The sequence below is a fragment of the Meriones unguiculatus genome, chromosome X, assembly GCF_030254825.1.
Source record: "Meriones unguiculatus strain TT.TT164.6M chromosome X, Bangor_MerUng_6.1, whole genome shotgun sequence".
Classification (NCBI taxonomy): Eukaryota; Metazoa; Chordata; class Mammalia; order Rodentia; family Muridae; genus Meriones; species Meriones unguiculatus.
Genome location: NC_083369.1, coordinates 42295134 through 42316062, shown reverse-complemented (window position 1 = coordinate 42316062; position 20929 = coordinate 42295134). Strand labels below are relative to the sequence as shown.

Here is a 20929-nt window from a genome sequence, read left to right as displayed (position 1 = left end):
AACCAATTCCCACCCTTATAACTGGCTGAAGCTTGACCCTACCCTTAATTTCTACCTCTCAACTCCTCTGCATATCTGGCAGCCATTCAGTCTTCCCTCTGCTGGATTCTAAATTTGTCCTGCCTAGCTAATTCCCATAGCGTTATTCTACCCGCTCGCGTAGAATCAAGCCCTACCTTGCTGTTATTACCCTTCCTAAATAAGTCCTGTTTCCGCTGAAAGGCATGGCGTGAAGCACCACCTACTTCGGTGTTTTGGCAGCTGTTTCAGAGTCTCCACCAATCAGCTGAAAGCAGAGCCCATGCACCACCCCTTCACCCTGTAGGGCGGTCTGTCTGCCATCAATCTCATTTAGGCCAATCTGTGTGAACCAGCCGACCTCCCCCCACCACCCAAAACACACCCGCCCCAACCTTGACACTTGCGCACTTGGCTAGCAGTCCTCCTTGACCCAATCAGCGTGAAGCATCAGCGCCGCCCAAAGCCTCTCTAAAGTCTATGGGCCACCCACAGTCCATCAGTCCCCTTTAGGCCAATCACGTCACAGCTCGGTTAGGATTCCACCACCACAAGGCCCCCAAATTGTGCCTTTGATCCTTGGTATTTTGTCCAATCAGCAAGCAGCAGGACGCTGGGCTCCTCCCACGAGGACCCACGTGAGCAGGGAACCGCAGGGGAGGCTTCTGGGTGCTGCTGCAGCCGCGGCTGCTACCGCGGCTGAAGCCTTGGAACCCGGGCCTGGGGGGCGGTGGGGCCTCGTATGGAGCCCCCGCCCCCCGGAGCTGCCACTGCCACCGCCACTACCGCGCCACACGCAGGTGAGCCCCAGGCAACTAGGTGGAGGGCCCTGTCCATGACCCTACATACTCTTCTCATCCCCGCGCAAGGGAGGTGGTTTGGCCCCGGCCTGCCGGTGTTTGACAGCATTGCCACCAACTGATTGCCCCTCTGTGTGTATTGCCTGCTCCTTTTTCCCTTTATAGTGGATCTGAACGTGTCCGAACCTCCTGCTGTCTCTGTATAATGGATCAGTCTGTGAGCTTATGATTTTCGCCATTCCAACTTAATGGATTCGTCCGTGATCTTGCCCTTCCCCACCCCCCACTTATTGGGAACCAGTATGTTTCATTATCCAGTCCCCCTTTAGTAGTAGATGCGTCTAAAATGTTTTCATTTCCCCTAATCTCAACTTTAAGAGGACCTTTCTGTGGCCTTGTTTATTAAACCCCTCATGTTTGTTGTAGTAAATCAATCCGTGGCGCTGTAGCCCCTCCAGACATCCCATGCCTGTTCAACAGTCAGTCTACCTGAGTTTATATTTCGGCACCCTAGAGTCTCCAGTGCATAAGCCTATGACTTTATCCTCCTCATCCCACTGCCCCCGTCTTACTATGGATTAGTTTGCATGCTGGCATTCACATCCCTCAGTTATCACTGCACTAACTTTTCTCCCTTATTTGTAGACTCCAATCTTTGGGCTGCTCTTTTTAACAGGGGATCAGTTTGGTACTTTGTTTGTTTGTTTGTTTGTTCGTTTTTAATTTTCAGCAGCCCAGTCTATGGCCCTGTCCTGTCCCTCTTTCCTTCTATGCTGTTAATAGGAGTCAGCTTAAACCATATCTCAGTCCTTTTGTAATAGGTTTGTTCAGAAGCCTCCTGCCACCTTCCTTCTAGGTCTGGTGCTTGCAATCCTTTCCCAAAGAAGATAGACCTTGTACTTTATTTCCCTCCTCTCCACGTGTTGAATCAGTCTTTTCCATCCCCATCTCTTAGGTGATCCTGTGTACTTGTGAAACTGAGGGATTTTTACTGTATGACATATTTTCTCATAGACACTCTTAACCACTTAGACATTTTGCCTTGCTACTGTTCTCAAGTACAGTAGTGGTACTGATGATAATGACAGTCAGATCTAAACCTTTACACTTTACACTTGCTGTGTACCAGGCAGAGTATTCTAGTTTCCAGATTGTTTAGTCCTCATCACAGCCATATTCAGCAGGCAAATGAGAAAACTGGGACATCTGGAAGTCAAAAGCCTTACTCAGAGATGATAGTCCAGTAACTGCTTAATGCAAGGAACATTTTTGTTTGTTTTGTTGGTTTGGTCTTCCAAGACAGGGTTTCTCAGTGTGGCCTTGGCTGCCCTGGACTCCCTTTGTAAACCAGGCTGGCCTTGAACTCACATCAATCCGCCTGCCTCTGCCTCTCTGAGTGCTGGGAATAAAGGCATTTGCCACCAAGCCTGGCTTGAGGAACATTTTTTAAGTGCCCCTCTCTCATTTCATTGCTTAACATTCCTTAACAGACAGATTTGTTCCAATTACCAGGCTTTTGTTTCTGCTCTTCCTTCTGCCAGCAGAGCTGTCTCCATTCTACACTGGTCTCAGGACCCATCCACCTCAAGTCCCAGTAGCTGTGTGACTTTACATGAATGGCTTAACTACTTTCTTCCTGTACTGGGCCAGATTGGGGGAATCAGAACCATAACCCTCCCAAGTGTGAAGAAAAAAATATATGAGTCAATTAACCTAGTCACTTCACTGACCTTACCTCCTTCATCTTCCCATTTCAGACCCATGCTACAGCCATGCTGGCTCCTCCTTACTGCTCCTCCAAATCAGCAGGTGCAGGCCAGCCTCAGGGCCTTTGCATTAGCTCTTTCTCCCTTAACACTACTTCCATGTCTCTGCATTGTACCTTCCAAGGTCCTGTTCATCTGCCATACCCAAAAGAATTTTTTCACCACACTGCACAGGGAACACACAAAAGATGTTTCTAGGAATGCTGTTTGATTTATGAATAAAGTGAGTGTAAAAGGATGTGTTAACAGAAATGTGATGGTGGTGATATGAAAAGGCACACATAGAAACAATGTTTCAGAGAGTGCTTTCATGTCTTTGCATCTAGGTAGTGTTATTGAATTAAAATATCTATTTGTCACACTGGTAATTGGAATATACTGTATAAAGCATCTAAAATGCTTCAAAGTTCCTTTTAGTGTGAAAACAAAGTAGTCAACACCCACCCCCTCCCCTTGACCATCTGATTTTGCACACTCAGCAGAGTTCAGATCTCTTTCCTGCTTGCTTTGTTCCTTTGTACTCTGTCACAAGTTAGATACACTACAGATACAGAGATTGTCTGTCTCTCCTCAGAATAGACATCCTCAGAATAGAGATTTACAGGTTTTATCTACCTATTCAGTGGCCTGTCTTCATCTAAGAAAGTACCTTCTGTATAATAGGTGCTTGGAATAATTTGTTGCACAAATAAATGTGCCCCCCCCTCTATCTAAGAGGTTCACACCTATATATTTCCAGCATGTAAGACCAAGAGAGAATTTCTAGGAAGTAAAAGCTATCCTGGGATACATAGTGAGTTTCAGATCAACCTGGACTACAAAGTGAGTTCCTGTCACAAAAATGAAAATTGTATCCCAGAAATCAGTCTGGGGAGAGAGCAGATAAAAAAAAAAAGAAGAAGAAGAAGAAGAAACGGGATGTAAGAGTTAGTTAAGATGTTAGTTGGGACTGTTTACATATTAAAAGATATTTACTAAGTACCTATTGAGTACTAGGCATTCATTCTAGATGCTGGAGATATGAAGAAGCAAAACAGGCAGAAATCACTGCATATAGAAAGCAGATATTACTAAAAGTGACTATAAAATAGGTGAAATTAGACCATGTGTTGTATAAATGCTAGGGAACAAACATGAACCAGAGCAAATAGGACTAGAGTATCAAGGGGTTTGAAATCTTAGGGACAAGGCAAGGTACACTTGGAAATGTCACTCGTGGCCTGAAGGAAACAAAGGAGGAAGCTATAATTTGTAAAGGAAGGGTGTACCCAAAAGAACACTCAGTGCAAAGACCCTGAAGTCAGATTCAAAAGCTAATGTGTCTGGAAATGAGTTGAGGAAGAGGGGTAGAAGAAGAGGTCATAGAAATGTTGAAAGCCAGATGGTAGAGTCATACAGAAGGTTGAGGGGAAAAGAAAAGGATGACACACAACCTAAGGGCTAACATTTATTGAGTTTCTATCATGTGCTAGAGACACTTTTCTAAGTCCTTTACATATATTGGCACATTGAATCCCCATAAAGCCTTTCAGGATAGGCATTTTAAAATTCTTTTTTGGTTTGAGAGTAAAATACTTTATTTTAAAGGTGTTCAACATGGCACACAGAGGTTGAGCAGCTTGCTGCTCAAAGCCACACAGACAGAACAGGCCAGAGTGTGAGGCTGTGAAGACCAGGACAGAAAAAAGTTACAGGGATAAACAAGTTACTTTGCATTGGATCATGCAGATGGAAAAATACTACCTGGAAGGGATTAGAACTTGATTGTATGATAGAGTTAATGCAAGGAGGAAATGGCACTCCTGCCATTGTGTGTGTGTCTTAGAAAGTGGGCATTATCCTAGGAACCATGATACCTCAAGTAGTCACTTCAGAGCGTTTGTCCATGCTGTTCCCTTAACCAAAATTATCCTTCCCATGGACATCAGTATGAGGTGCTACCTCCCTCCATCAAATATCACTTTCTTGGGGAAGCCTGTTCTGCTTTTATCCTTGTCACTCTGGGATCTTCCCCATCTATGTTTTATTCTTAGGGAACTGGCATTGAATGGCTAGGAATGCTGAGTTTGAATTCTGACAGCATTCAGTCAATTCATCCAGTATAAAGTATCTCGTCCAATGGTGAGGCCTTAGGCAAGTTACTTCTTTCTCCGTGTTTCACTGACTTGTCTAGAAAATAGAGGCAATAATACAGTCCACCTTTTGAAGGGTGCTATTTTGTTTTCTTTTTTTGAGACATGTCTTACTGCCCCATGAATGTAAGAATTATATTAATATGGAGGATCTATTATGTTCCGAGCTATTTTGAGGCACCCAGTGAATGAGGTGAGGAGTGGAAGGAAACCTTTCTGGGAAGGGCAGATGACTAGGGCTCTTGTTAGGGCCTGTGTGAGAGAAGCAATAGTCAAAATCAGCCCCTGTCTTTGATAGTCTGCACACTAATTGGGCAGATTTCACACTGGGCTCTGGCATATCTCAGAGGAGATGATGAAGTTGTCTGTCTTTGCCACTAGGTGTCACACTGCACTCTATGGACCTCTAAAATAAGCCAGTCTTGGGAATATTTATTTAGTCCTTTAGAGCTCTGAGGAGAGTACTCTGATCAACTGTTCATTAGTGCTGTAATTTGGATAGTTGCCTAACACTGTCTGCTAAATGAACCTTGAACTATCTCAGACGTATGAAAATGATCATACTGTAAGTTCATGAAGATTAAGGAATAAAGCTATAAATCTAAATCATAGTCTTCAAAACCTTAAAAGGTTTATTCTTAATCCAGCAATCCCAGCCAGGTGGATTGCTGGTTGATTGAGTTCCACCCTTGCAGGGACTAGAAGGTTCAGGATTAGTTTCAGTTTGTTTATGGAAAGGGTAGTGATAGGGTGACAGGGAACATCTTCCTCTGAGGGTTGTGCCTAAAGGGAGGAATCAGTTGATGATATTTTGTTTTCTTATTTTCTCTTATTAAAACTAGATTTCTTTTCTCAAATAATATATATCCTCCTTAGAATTCATCCTCCGTCTCTCCACCCCCCTGACTCCCAATTCTTTCCCATTGGATCGACTCCCTTTCTGTTTCTCATCCAAAAACGAACAGGCAGCAGGGCAGTGCACACATTTGATCCCAGTTCTTAGGTGGCAGAGGCAGGTGGATCTCTGAGTTCGAGGTCAGCCTACCCTACAGAGTGATTTCCAGGACAGCCAAGGCTATTATATAGAGAAATACTGTCTCAAAAACGACAACTACAAAATGAGAAAGAAAGAAAAGGAAGGAAGGACACAGGCTTTTAAGGGATAATAACAAAATATAATAAGATATAACAAAAACTATAATATGTACACAGAAGACAGACCTGTGCAGGTAGTTGAATTCTCAGACCCCTGAAGGTAATCATGATGACCCTGCCTGTAATCTCAATACTTGAGAGGTGGAGGCAGGAAAAATAGGAGTTCAAGGTCATCCTAAGCTTCATGACAAGGTTGAGGCTAGCCTAGGTTAGAGGAGACCCTGTCTCTAAAAATATATAGGTAACCACTTAGATCCCTGGAGTATGATACTTGGTTCAAAAGTTGGAAATGTCACTCATCGCAGTATGGCATAGTGAAGTCACTTGAACATCTTTTGCCTCGGTTTACAAATTAGCTGCCTTGGGTGAAAAAAAATTACTGATATCCTATTAAGCATATCTCCTTTCCAAAAGGAAAAAATGGCTACTTTCCAGAGTTGGGATGAGAGGTAAGTGAGACAGTGCTTATAAAATAACAGCCCATGGCTTTATTTTAGAATTTTGAATTTTTCAATTTAGAAAGCTAGTATGATGCACATATGATATGTTACATAACATCCTCAGCCAGCTCTGTCACCAGCTGCTTTCAGATCTCTGCAGCAGAATGTATGAACATTCATACTAAACAAGGATCAATAAAATCCAGAATGCGCCTTGCTTTCTTTCAAATCATGTTTTCTTGCCAAAAGAATTACAAAGAAGCCTTTTATTTTTAGAGCTTTTTTAATTTGGGGATAGCAGAAAAAAAGATTTATGAACAAATTATAAAATATTTACTTAAAGCTTATACACCAAACTTGTTATATTTAATTCACACAATAATGATAATAATACATAGTCTCTAATTTATAGATGAGTATGTCACTATCCTGTTTGACAGATGACAAAGTTTGAGGTATAAAAAGGTTAATTAGTATCAGGAAAATGAATACCAGAATCACACAGCTATTAACTGACAGATCCAGGATTTAAACCATAAAAGTCTAGCATTAGAGTTAGGTTGATTGTCCAGTAGGCCAGATGCCTTTCTACTTAGAGCAGTGCCTGACATAATATTAAACAGGAAATATGTGGTTGTTTAAAGAAAGATGGGTTTAGGGTGAAGCTCTGTGATAAAACATGTGCTTAACATACATAAGGCTCTGTACTTGGATCTTCAGCACTACAGAAAGAAGCAGCTGCCATGTATGCTAGGATATGTGTAATCTCAGCACACAGGAGACAGACACAATAGCATCATGAGTTCGAGGGCAGCTTAAACTACATAAGACCCTATCACAAAACAGCAGCAACAGTGGCAAAAAAGAAGGATTCATGTAGCCTTTCCTGGGGTCTGAAGGCCTTTAATGGTTGCTTTAGTGGTGTAGCCACTGGTAAAGTAGCTGTGCTCTTGAAAACATTTACCCATGCCTCAAGTAAGCAAGTCTACTGAAACTCATTAGACCACAAAAAAGTCATAAAATACAAAGAGACCTAGTTGGGAAGAGGAAATCGACAAGTGGGAAGGGAGGGGAACAGAATAGAATAATGGAGGTAAATGTAATCAATGTTTTTATAATAGAAATGTTATAATAAAACACATTATGTATAATATGTGCTCATCAAAAAAAAAAAAAAACAAAACATTTTTTTAGAAAGCCTAAACCACAGAGTAACAATCAGGTTACAAAAAGGGAGCATCAAGGAACAGAAGAGTAGGTACTCAGATTCAGGAAGGCTTCATAAAGCAGAGAACTTTTGAGTGGGCTGTTTTTGTTTTGTTTTGTTTTGTTTTGTTTTGTTTTGTTTTGTTTTGTTTTATTTTTGAGGATTAATGCATAGTAGAGGGAAGGAGCCCCATGTGAACATGCAAGGGGCTACCAAAAGACATCCTGGAAAAGTTGATGAGGCAGAAGATAGACAGTCAGGCAGATGGATAGATATGGTCAAGTCAAGGACATTTCAGTAGTTTTCTAGTCCTGCTATATAAATTATCTATAACTTAATTTCCTTAAAACTACACATTTGTGTAGGTGCATTGGTGCATACCTGTAATCCTGGTACTTAGGAAGCTGAGGCAAGAGTTCAAGACCAGCCTGAGCTACATAGTAATGCCCTGTCACTTTAAATATTATACATTTATCATCTGATAGCTCAGAAATCTAACACTGATTTTACCAGGCTAGCATTAAGGTCTTGGCAGGACTTTAGTCCTTTCTACAGGAGAATTGTTTCCTGCTCATTGTGCCTTGAGTTGTAATACTGATGTTTCCTTACTGGCTGTGGCTGAGGGACATTCCAGGTTTGTGGAGCTGCCTGACTTCCTTATCTTGGAGCCTTCTCCGGAGTCAGGAATAGCAGGGAAAGTCCCTTTGATGTCTGAAAGCCCCTCTCCTGCCATTCTGCTTCTAAACTCTGTTTCAGCCTCATTTTCTAAACTCTGGTTTTAAAAGAACTCAAACAGTGGTTGACCTTAAATAAAACCAGAGTGAATGCTGTAATCTTAATTTCATCTCAGAATTCCTTGTTGCTCTGTCACATAACCTAGTCATAGACTCCAAGAACTAGGATATGGAACTCTGTAGAGCTCAGGTTTTATTACCTTATCTTCCCTGTAGCTTCTAAAGATTCACATTTGACAGGGCTGGACGGAAGACTCGGTGGTAAAGAGTGCTTGCTGCTCTAACAGAGAACCAGAGTTCAGTTCCCAGTTCCCATGTTGGGTGGCTCATAACTGCCTCCAGGGAATCTATTAGCCTCTTCTGTTCTCCCTTGGCACCCATACATATGTTCATATATACTCACACAGACATACTACTCACATAAATGTTTTTCTCCCGCATTTTTGTCCCCACTTGTGAAATACAAGGAACATACAGAGCTACATGGGAAGTTTAGGAGACTGTTTAGGGAACAGTATTGAGACTTGGGAACAGAGGAAGAAGCAAGATAATAAGAATCATTTTTGCTGTCTTCCAGGTACCCCTGGGATGGCGTGAGCACTTCCCTAGTGATGGACCCATCTGTGACACTGTGGCAGTTTCTGCTGCAGCTTTTGAGAGAACAAGGTAATGGCCACATCATCTCCTGGACCTCAAGGGATGGTGGTGAGTTCAAGTTGGTGGATGCAGAGGAGGTGGCCCGGCTATGGGGACTACGAAAGAACAAGACCAACATGAATTATGACAAGCTTAGCCGGGCCTTGCGGTACTACTATGACAAGGTATGGCCTCAGGGACCAGTACTGGAAACCTTGAAATTACGGTCAGAAAAACTTCCTTTTGAGGCAGGATCTCATAATGTAGTCTAGATTTGTCTGAAATTTACTATGTATCCTAAGCTGGCCTCAAATTCACTGTCTTCCTGTCTCCACCCCCAATTCCTGAAATTACACTTCGGGCCTAGAAATTTTATTTTGTTTTCTTAAGTACTGTAGCTATAACTTTGAAAACATTATTAAAATGTACTGGGTTTGCCCCATCCTCTAGTTCCTTGCATACTTGGAGATAATACGTATGTTTTTCTGGAACCCTCAGACCAATGTTGGGTTCACCTGGTAACTTTATGTATAATCTTACTACAGAATAATCAATGGTCTTATTCCTAAACTCAAAATCATCGTGGTATTATATTGCTAAGTTTCCTTACTACTTTTGTTAGAATTCCCAATATATAATCAATTGTTTTATTTTCTTCTATTCCTTTATTTTGTTTTTTTATTTTTGAGGCAAGGTCTCCTTGTGTTAGTGAAGATGGCCTCAAACTTGCATTCCTTTTGTCTCAGTGTCCTGAGTGCTAAGATTACAGATCTTTGCATTTAACTAAATGCTCCAGAATGACATTTGTAGTTTATGCCCACTTCTCTTAGATTCCTAGAGCAGCACCTCAGTATTTTGTTTTATTTCATCTTACTACTACAGCTCAATTTTTAGATTTTTCTCATCTTACACTCTCAGACTCACAGAACTGCACTGTATTTCCATTTCCCCATTAATATTTAAAGCTTCAAAACAATATTAATAATAATCCCTTTTCATTCCTCTTCTGAAAAATACAAGGATACTTGAAATACTTGACCAGCATTAAAACCTTCACCAAAATACTTAGATTTTTCATGCACACCCAAATAGTTCTCACCTGTGTTTTGTGTCCTTAGTAATTTATGGTATGTATTCCAGTTTCATATATTACTCTTTCAGTTCAAACCTCCAAAACAATATTAATGGCTCTACCTCGTTCTGTCTTCTGAGACCACCAAGACATCCCGGGAACCCCCCAAACCACGTGTCCTCAAAGCATGTTTTCTGACCTACCCAAACAAAACTTGCTCCCCCGACTCTCATGCTTATACCAGTTTCTCATACTCTTCTCTAATTACTGCCAATTACTTCACTTTCTTGGTGCTTTAGCTTAACTATCCAGAATGGTACTAATAATGAGACATCACCTGTCCTCTTTAGATATTTCTGTCCTCATTTATTTTCTTGTTAGGATAAACACAATGACCAAAGCAACTTGGAAAGGAAAGGGTTTGTTTTCCTTACAGTTCCATGTCACAGTCCATCATTGAGGAAAACCAAGGGAAAAACTCAAGGCAGGAATCTGGAGGCAGAAACTAAAGCAGAGACCATAGAGGAAAGCCTTCCCCTTCCTCCTTACTGGCTTGTTCCCTCCATAGATCACTCACTGTGCCTTTTTATACAACCATAACCATCCAACCATGGATTGTATGCTGGGCCCTGCCACATCAATCATTAATCAAGAAAATGCCCCACAAACTTCCTACAGGCAATCTGATGTCCATACTTTCTCAATTGAAGGTCCTTCTTCCTAGATGACTCTAGTTTGTATCAAGTTAACAAAAAGCCAACCTTTGACCCTTTTGTCAACTTGACACACTAATATATCACTACTAAAGTATAATATTTAAGTTCATATTTATCCCCAAGATCTCATGTTAATATCAATATCACAATATAAAAAAATAACTTTAAAATAAATCCAAGTCTTTTAAATGCTTCAAAGGTTCAATGCCTCTCAACTGTGTAAGCGCCTATAAAATAAAAAATAAGTTAAATACTTTCTTACTCTGATTCTAAAAAGAAAGAACCAGTCACAATCAAATCAAAACAAGACCAAACTCCAGCTGTGTAAATTACTGGCTTGCTCCCCCATGGATCCCTCAGCGTGATTCTTTTATACAACCATGACCAGGTGTGGAACCACCCTAAGTAGCTGTGCCCTACCACATCTGGTTCATGTAGCTCAAAATCTGGCAACGGGGATTCTCTCATGATTTTATAGGCTCTAAAGAGTTTGGGAAGCTCCACTTCTCCAGCTTCACCATCTACAGGACATAGAGCTTGTCTCCTGGCCTGAGGCTAGCTCCATATCACACTTGTCACCATCCTTAGTGGTAGTCCCACAGTCTTTGCTTCTCCAGTAGACTGAGGTCTCCACTGCAGTTGAGGATGCATCTTTACTAGTGGTCACTTAGCCTCTCTGCAGGGATTCCAACCCTTTCACATGGTACCAAGCCCCAACTTCTCTTCATGACCCTTTCAATCCCGGAACATCTGTTGCAACTGAGGCTGCACCTTCACCAGTAACTTCTCCTGACCTCTCACAGTACTAAGCCTCAGCTGCTCTCCACAACCCCTTGAATACTGCAGCTTTCATGCCACCAAAATACCATGTGGGAGACTCTTACACATTGCCAAGTTCAAGCTGCCAGCATAATATGCATCCTTGGCCCACCTGGACCACAGCTTCTGAGTACTGACCCTGAGAAAACACTTCCTGAAAGATTTCACCTCAGTGATGTTGATCTCTTTTATTCCAGCTAATTTTTTTCAGCCTCTGCTAATCAGTATTGAGTGTCCTAGTAAAACAAAGGTTTTACTCCCAGGGTCCTGGTCTTTTGTTAATCATAAGTGATCATTCAGTCTCAGGTAACAAGAAACCACAGATTCTTAATACAAAATATCACATAAATAGGCCCTCTAGAGATTTTGAGGGACTCTCAGACTTCTCTCTGAAGCTTCACAAGCCAGGCCTACATCATCTGCACTGCTTTCAGAATTATCTTTCAACTTCCCTCAACAGATTACTTGAAGCTCTGAACAGTAAGCTCTTCTAGCCCAAAGACCCAGGTGCTACCACACTCCTTTCCAAAGCAACATGGTCAAGTCTGTCAAAGCAATAGCCTGTCCAATAACAATGACTGTCCTAGTGTGCTCTTTCTATTACTGTGATGAACACCCTGACCAAAAGCTACTTGGGGAGAAAAGGGCTTATTTCATCTTAAGGTTACAGTCAATCATGAAGGGAAGTTGAGATAGGAACCTAGAGACAGGAACTGAACCAAGTCCATGGAGGAACACTAACTACTTACTGGCTTCCTTCTCATAGCTTATTCAGCTACTTCTTTTATACAGTCCAGAACCACCTGCCCAGGGATAGCACCTCACACAACAGAAAATGCCTACAGACTTACTAAAGACAATCTGATAGAGACATTTTTTTTTTTCAATTGAGGTTCTCTCTTCCCAGATTACTCTAGCTTGTATCAAGTTAACAAAAATGAATAACCAACACATTTTCTTTGCTTCATGTCAGCATCACTACCTTTCAAAAAATCTATCTCTGGCCAGTGAGATGATTTAGCAGGTAAAGGCTCTTTTTGCCAAGCCTGAGCTTAATCACTGGGACCCATATACTGGAAGGAGACAACCATCTTCTGTAAGTTGTCCTCTGACCTTTACATGCCCCTACAGTCAGTCAGTCATACTCATTCCCCTCCTCTACACAGTCAGTCAGTACATTTTTAGAAAAGCCCTTTGTATCGATTATTTTATTCATCTACACTAGTTTAGTCTCTTCTAACATGTCTATCAGGTTTTCCTACTCCAGTCCTATTAACATTCCCAAAACCTGATGCTGTTAAATCTGGATCCTTAGTTCTCACCTGCTCCCCTAAATCAGTCCCTGGTGATATGTAGATAGTGGGAAAAGGGGAATTAAACAGATGAAGATGAGTAACAAAAGAAAACTTAAAGGGACATGGATGGGAAGGACACTAAAGAAAGAATTGGTGAGAGGGCCCAGAGAAGGAGTTGAAACTGGGGAGGAATGCAGAGAGGGGAAAGAAAGAAAGAAAAGCATAGGCAGACATGGGAGGAATCCACAAGCCTAAAAGCGATGTGTGAAATGGGAGCAGATGGAAAGAAAGACATCAGGAGAAGAAAAACAGCCCTCAAGACTCTCCATTCACCCTGTTCTTCACTTCTCAGAATATCATTCGCAAGGTGAGCGGCCAGAAGTTTGTCTACAAGTTTGTGTCCTATCCAGAGATTGCAGGGTGCTCCACTGAAGACTGCCCACCCCAGCCTGAGGTGTCTGTAACTCCGGCTGTAGCAATGGCTCCTGCTGCTGTCCATGCAGGCCCAGGGGACACTGCTACTGGAAAGCCAGGAACACCCAAGGGTGCAGGAATGGCAGGCCAAGGTGGCTTAGCACGCAGCAGCCGGAACGAATACATGCGCTCGGGCCTCTATTCCACCTTCACAATCCAGTCCTTGCAGCCACAGCCACCCCTTCATCCTCGGCCTGCCTCAGTGCTCTCCAACACTACCCCTGCAGGAGTACCAGCACCCACCTCAGGGAGCAGGAGCACCAGTCCAAACCCCTTAGAAGCCTGCTTGGAGGCAGAAGAGGCTGGTCTGCCCCTGCAGGTGAGTACTGGAGTTTGGAAATGGAAAGGGCTTGTAGAGGAAGAATGCATAATTCTGAAATCAAGCATGGAACTGATAGAATTATAGATGTCCTGCTAAGGGATGTAATGGTGGAAGTGGGGACATAGTTCCCTCAGAGAAATGGATGGGGATATACCTCTCCTTGTATATTAGTCCCTTACAGGGTCACATCTGATGCACTGATTGTCATGCTTCAACACTCATCAGACTCGCCAGAATGGCCTTAAGACACAGATTGCTTAGGCTCATTTCTAGAGTTTCTGATTAATGTGGATTAATGACAGTGGTACCTCTAGAGTCTAACCCAGCACCCCTGCCCTAAAGGAGATCCACTTCTATTTAAGTTCCATAAGCAGTTGGAGAATATGCTACACATACAGCCATCCCCCCATTATCAAATACCTTCTGAGAGACATCTTTGGATGACCCGCAGGAGAAGGTTTTACACACCAACAATCCTATGCATTCCCTTTGTGCCAACCCCTCTCTCAGGTTATCCTGACCCCACCCGAGGCCCCAAACCATAAAGCTGAAGAATTGAGTCTGAAGCCAGGTTTTGGCCATTCACTGCCCCCAGAAGTGAAAGTGGAGGGGCCTAAGGAAGAGTTGGAAGCTGCAGGGGATGGAGGCTTCAGTCCAGAGGCTGTCAAAGCTGAATCAGAAGTCTCACACTCAGAAGGCCTGCTGGCTCGGCTCCCAGCTGTCGTATCTGAGAATACAGCACAGGTTTGTGGCCTCTCCACCTCTACCACTGAGATCACCCAACCTCAGAAGAGCCGGAAGCCCCGAGACCTGGAACTTCCACTTAGCCCAAGCCTGCTGGGTGGTCTGGGACCCGAACGGACTCCAGGATCAGGAACAGGTTCTGGTCTTCAGGCACCAGGGCCAGCGCTGACACCATCCCTGCTACCCACACATACCTTGGTGAGTGCCTTTTAGAAGAGCAAGGGCGGGCAGTGTAACTGCATGGCATTGGCACTGGTGACTTACAAATGTAATTCACTACTCTGAGGCTTGGGCTGAAGTAATGGGGCTAATTAAGAAAAGCAGGTCTGAGGACTTCGTGGGAGTCCAACTCCCTAAGGATTTCTCCATGGAGTTTGCATATTGGGTTCCCTAGTCAGGTATATGGGTGGAATCTAAGACCAAAAAGTTGAACTCTTCTGATGGTCACATACAAGGTTTGAGAGCGGTGTACATATAGAATTGGGTGGATAGCCTTGCTCTTTGATATCTCAATAATAGGAAGTGATCTCCTAGTGATTAGCAAGGGCAGTCTTTGTAAAGAGAAATGTCATAGGCATAGTCTTAGTAGTTTACGTTCTATGTCTATGAACTTTTGAGGGGTATCCATGGACATCTGAGGGGGATGCTTGCAGAGGGACTGAAAATAGGTTCCTTCCATCTTCTCATACTTGTTGTCTGTTCACTTAAGTTACTGTCACTTCATTTCCACAGACCCCGGTGCTGCTGACACCCAGCTCACTGCCCCCCAGCATTCATTTCTGGAGCACTCTGAGTCCAATTGCACCCCGTAGTCCGGCCAAACTCTCCTTCCAGGTAGGATTCCTTCCCTCCTATGTTGGAAACGGTAAGAGTTACCAGCATGGCTCCCATCTGTGACCTCTCCTTGTTTCTCTTCCCAGTTTCCATCCAGTGGCAGCACACAGGTGCACATCCCTTCCATCAGCGTAGATGGCCTCTCGACCCCAGTGGTGCTCTCCCCAGGGCCCCAGAAGCCATGACTACCACCACCACCCCTTTCTGGAGTCCCTCCATCCATGCTCCTGAACCCTCCAGCTAGCCATCTCAAGGAGAAACAATTTAACCGACAGACTCATGCTCTGGTTGTAGAGGTGTGGATATTCTTGGGAAAGAGGATCTTTCACTAACTCCTCCACCCAAAACAGACAACTTCTTTCTTCTTTGCCAGCCTCCCAAGTGGCCGCCCTTACACGTCTCCTACTTCAATTGTGGGACGGTTTATTTATTTATTTTTTGAAGGCCACTGGGAAGAATCTGGCCCAACCTTTTTTAGGAGAGTGGGTAAGACATCTCCCCTATTTTTTCCCATTTTTTTTTTCCCTAAAACAAGACAATCAGGGTATGGCTTGAGAAGGACGTTTCTTTATTTATTTCTCAGCCTGCCCTTGGGGAGTTAAGGGGGCCCTGTCTTCACTTTGAGGCATGGATTGAAGAGCTAGTTTGTTTTGTTTTATTATTCCTGGCCGTATCTGAGTCCAGGGAGCACTTGTACGATTTAACGGTTTGGGAGTGGTAGCTAGGGACGAATCACACTGTTAAAATGGAAATCGCTACCTCCCCAACCTTCTCAGTCAGCTTGTTCTTTTCTCAAGTAACCTTTTGGCCAGGGAGGAATATTCCTTTTATTGTTCTTCCCCCTGAGAAGCCATTCCTTTGTCTGCCAAATTTCCTGGGGCCCTGCCTGTTACCTTCTAATGGAGGATTTTTTTTGGGGGGGTCCCCGTCTGGGGGGCCCCTCAAGCTGGTACTCCAGGTCTTTCTGTCTCCTATCCCCTTCCATTTTGATAGTATAATCTATTTTTAAATGGGGCTTTTCAATAGGGGAGAGGGAAACATCTCTTCCTGTATCTGATGGGTGGGTAGGTGGGTGGGTAGAAAGTAAGGGATTTGGAGGCAGTCTTCCTGCCACCCACAAGTGTTTATTTTTGATATCAAACGTGTATTTTCAGCTCCCTCCCTCCCAGCCCCCCAAATTCCTGCGGGCGGGTACAAAGGACCCTTTTAAGTGTCCATGGAGTTGGGAGGGAGGAATGTGGGACATGAAGCCTGTCTTGTATCAATTCTTGGCTGGAGGGGATAAATCAAAAGACTCCTAAGCTCACCTCCTATCAGCACTGGCCAAGACCAGGCCTGAAGACCTGGGGGTTGGTGATTTGGGGGACGGTGCTACACTCGTCTCCGCTGTTTGTTTTGCTTCCCCCAAATGGACCTTTTTTTTCCCTAAGAGTCCCAGATAATGGGGAATTGTTCTTGTAAATATATATTTTTAAAGGTGTTGCTGAAAGCTGTTGGTTTTTTTTCTCCTAGTGTCACCAGAATGAGCTATGATAGGCATGAATGTATGTAAGAACAATAAGGGTGAGGCAGAGATTTACTGTAAGAGAAGCAGAATGATGGCATATGTCAGACTGCTGATTGGGTAAACCAGTGTGGTTAGAGAAATTGAAAGGTTATAGGTTTGTACGCATCAGGCCAGAAGTGTGACCATAAACATTTTTGCACATATGTATGCATGGTCTTGTGTATGGAGGCTGGACAACAAACCTTGGGTGTTATCCATTGGTACACTGTCCCTATCCTTTGAGACAGAGAGTCTCACATTTGCCTAGACTTTACCAGTTGGAATACGTTGGCTGTCCATCAAGCCTTAAGGATCCACCTGGCCCTACCTCCCAGTTCTGGGATTACATGTGCTCTATGCCTGAAATTTTTACCTGCATTCTGGGGATCAAACATATGTCCTCATACTTACAAAGCAAGTGTTTTATTGACTGGGCCATTCCTCCAGTCCCAACTACAACCTTTTGACATTGTGTCTGTGGGAGAGATGCTATATAAAAGCCGGGTATAGTATCACATCTATAGTACCAGCAGAAGCTGAGGAAAAAGGCTTATGAATTTGAGAGCAGCCTAGGCTCCACAGCAAGGCCCTGTCTGTCTCAAAACAAAAACTTGCAATGATATATATACAACATGCTGTTTATGAGTATAGTGGGGACTGTAAATTAGTCACTGTCAGGCTGATAGCATGGACAAACTGAGTGGCCAAAACTCTATGTGAAATACTGTGTGGGTGGGAAGCCAGTGAAGATTGTCAAGGATCATCATTTATAGATGAGAAATCTTGCTGTTTAGTAGCAGGCAACCCTCACCATTTGAGAATGGTTTGTATGTGAAATCAAGTCATGAAAGTGTATGTGTTGATTATGAGCTGAATGATGGTGCGTGCCTTTAATCACAACATTTGGGAGGTAGAAACAAGCAGATCTCAGATTTCGGGACCAGCCTGGTCTGCAGAGTGAGTTCTAGGATAACCAGGCTACACAGAGAAACCTAGTCTTGAAAAAAACAAAAACAAAAAGAAGTTGACTTTGTGAGAGAAAATGATCATGAAGCCCAAAAAGTGACTGATAAGATACAAGGTATGAAACTATGTGTATTAAATGTTTCATAGAAACTATGGGAAAGACGGAAAAATGTGTTGCCTGTGGTTTCTAAGGTCAAAAAGGCACGTGTGTGTGTGTGTGTGTGTGTGTGTGTGTGTGTGTGTGTGTGTAGGAGAAAGAGACTAAATATGTTACCCTGTGACTAGTGGGTAGCATGCTACTTTGCAACTAGCAATTGCAGCTTCTGGTGAGACTAAGGAGCTAAAACATAAACCTATATTTGAGGAGAAAAGGAGGACTGTTCACGTGGGACCAGCAGTAGCAAAGACTCACAGTCAGAAGTTGTGAGAAAGAAACTTGACAACAAATGGTGTTTGAGAGGTATGTTAGTCTGTGAAATCTTTTAAAAAAGCTGAATCAAACCACATGTATGAGAAACAAAACAAGACTAAGCCAATGAACTACTTAATATATGACCATGATCAGGGTATGTGAGAAACTTGGTAGCTATTAAATGTACAAATGTATCCATTGTAGCTGACTGTAAGAGGAAAATGATGGTGTGTTTGTTTGACCAGGGCGTGGGAGACTGACATGAGGAGGCTTAATGAAAGCCTTGTAGTATAGCATAAGGAGACTGAGGAACTGATGGTAAAACTGAATGGGTGGGTGAGCCATTCAGTTATATACAGTGTCTAAGAAGCTGTACACATGTAAAATTCTTTACTAGGCATGGTGGCTCACACTTCCCAGTCTGGCTTTCAGGAGGCTGAAGTAGGAAGAATCACCATGAGTTCAAGCCTAGCCTTAGCTACATAGTGAGTTTGAAGGCAGCCTATAGACTGTCTCAAAACAAAACACAACCCTGTAAATAAAGGAGTCAACATGGTAAAAGGTGATTGAGAAGAAGTTCATGAGTATGTGAGGAAGATGGTACCTGAGGAACTGTGCCTTTCTGTGTATAATCTTCAAAGGAAACTGTAACTCTAACAGGCTATAAATAAAGAATTCTGTGGATGTGACCTAAGCGGCTTTAAGAGAGAAAGGAGAGGGGAAATGGTGATTTTGTATGTGCAAGAAACTTCATGAAACTTACTTAGTGGTGACTACATTTGTGCATGTATAAAAAATGTTAGGCCAAAGGAAATAGTTCCTGTGATAGCGGGAATGTGCTTGTACATTTGGTAAAACTGGCCTAGTGAAAGAAAATACTGGTGATATTAACCATGTGTCTGGCTGGCTGGCTGGCTGACTGACTGACTGACTGTGACTGTGACTGTTAGTAGGAGACTAATGAGGCTGGGGATCAGTGGCAGAGACAAGGATACCCTGAGTAAATGACAGTGGCTGGAGGTTACATATTCAAACATATAAATACATATGTAAGCCAAATGTGGTGGTGCATATTTGTAATCCTAGCACACAGGAGGTGGAAACAGGAGGATTAGGAGTTCAAGGTCATCATTGGCTATATCATAAATTCAAGGGCAATGTGGGCCACATGACTGTAATATCTTAAAAAAATGAACACAAATTACATGTGTGTCAGACAAGATGGCTCAGCAGTTAAGTGAACTAGCCACACACACATGGTAACCTGTTTTCTATCTCCAGAACCTACATGTTAGAAGGAGAGAACTGACTCAAAAGTTCTTTGACCTAGTAAAATAAAAAGGGGCCAGCAAGATGGTTTTGTGGGTAAAGGCACTTACCATCAAACCTGACAACCTGACTCCAGCCCTGGGACTCATGATGGTAGGAGGAAAGAACCAACTCCTACAAATTGTCTTCTAGCCTACATGCAAACAAACTCTAAATAAATACTTTTTAAGAACAATTGTGTAAGCCTGTTCTTAAGTAGAGACTAGAAATCTAGAAGTGTGTGTGTGTGTGACATGAGAGTAAGTGACTGAGATTAAATGAAGCCATGGCTCAGAGTTCACAGAATGGATGTGCCAGGGCCTCCTCTGTTTGTCCTCTTCCTCCACCAGCTTATCCAGCTCAGTCTCCTGGGTTAGCCTCCAGTTCTCCAAAACTTGAAATGCTGGAGTTCATCTGGGATTTCCCCAGAAATCCTTCCTCATTCATTGTCTCTAGATAATCTTACCTGCTCCTAACTGGAAAGTGATGCCCACTTCTTTTTTTTTTTTTTTAATGTTCTCTTAACACTTACTAGAAATTCAAGTTTTATTTCATTTATTGATTGTCTGAATAGATGTTTATTGTTTATCATACTGTTAGTTCTTGCCTGTCTAGCATCCTAAACACCTGAAAGCTAACAAAGTAGACAAAAGTTTCTGCCCTTCTCAACACTCAGTATTCTGAGACAACAGGGTTGCCATGAGTTCAAGGCTCACTTGGGCTACATAGAAATACCTTATTTTAAAACAATAGTATCGATGTATATGTAAGTGTATCAAGTCTGTAATCTCAGTATGCAAGAGAGTTGAGTTCAAGACTAACCTGAGCTAAATAGCAAGACCCTATTTCATCTGCCTCCTCCTAAAAATAAAATAAAATAAATTAAAAATTAAAAAAAAATCTTTCCTTATGGGGCCAGTACTAGGGGAAACTGACAAGACAGGTAAGTGAATTATCTGGTAGTTATTAGGCAATAATAAATACAAGCAGACTCTCATTCTTTATTTAAATAAGGAATCTGTGAAGTCATTGAATACGTTAGAAGTGTGGGAGAAAACAGTGCTGATACCCTTAGTCTACAGGGAATCCTGTGAGTATGCCATGTAGGAACAAAGGAAATACCGATTCTAACACTATTATCATCACATTATTACCAAGGCAAAAGGTGATTTAACGCAGCCAGGCAGAATTACAGTTTTGTTTTCATGAGATAATAGCACTGACAGCAGAAATCTTGAAATCTTAACGGTTTCTTTGTTCAAGGCACACAGAGACATACTCTCAGAGGACAGGGTACTCTGTGGTGGATATTAACAGAAATGTTATCATACCCCACTCAAACCAAGAGGAGGTTCTTGAGGGACTTCTATTTTAACCCCTGATAAACTTACTTTATCTTAATTTATTTTGTAGAATGGTACTATGACTATGACTGCAGAAGAACTAGAGTGTCAACTTTCTCAAGCTCCTTTTTGTGGATATAAAGATTGTTTTTATTTACTTCTTTATTTTTGTGATGCTGAAGATCAAACC

General features: G+C 42.5%; 1 protein-coding gene across 1 annotated transcript; it reads left to right on the top strand.

The window, feature by feature from the left end:
* Positions 1-227: 227 nt before the first annotated feature.
* On the top strand, positions 228-19130 carry Elk1 (ETS transcription factor ELK1). Its single transcript, XM_060374590.1, has 6 exons — positions 228-818; positions 8830-9073; positions 13143-13583; positions 14097-14528; positions 15063-15164; positions 15251-19130. The coding sequence occupies exons 2-6, from the start codon at positions 8864-8866 to the stop codon at positions 15347-15349; spliced, it is 1284 nt and encodes a 427-aa protein (XP_060230573.1). The 5' UTR covers positions 228-818; positions 8830-8863; the 3' UTR covers positions 15350-19130.
* Positions 19131-20929: the final 1799 nt, after the last annotated feature.

Bases quoted from the DNA above. Each gene is read 5' to 3' on its own strand.
- Elk1 (XM_060374590.1), top strand. From the start codon at position 8,864: ATGGACCCATCTGTGACACTGTGGCAGTTTCTGCTGCAGCTTTTGAGA. The intron at 13,584-14,096 runs GTGAGTACTGGA...CCCCTCTCTCAG, and splicing joins AGGCTGGTCTGCCCCTGCAG to GTTATCCTGACCCCACCCGA. The intron at 15,165-15,250 runs GTAGGATTCCTT...TTCTCTTCCCAG, and splicing joins CGGCCAAACTCTCCTTCCAG to TTTCCATCCAGTGGCAGCAC.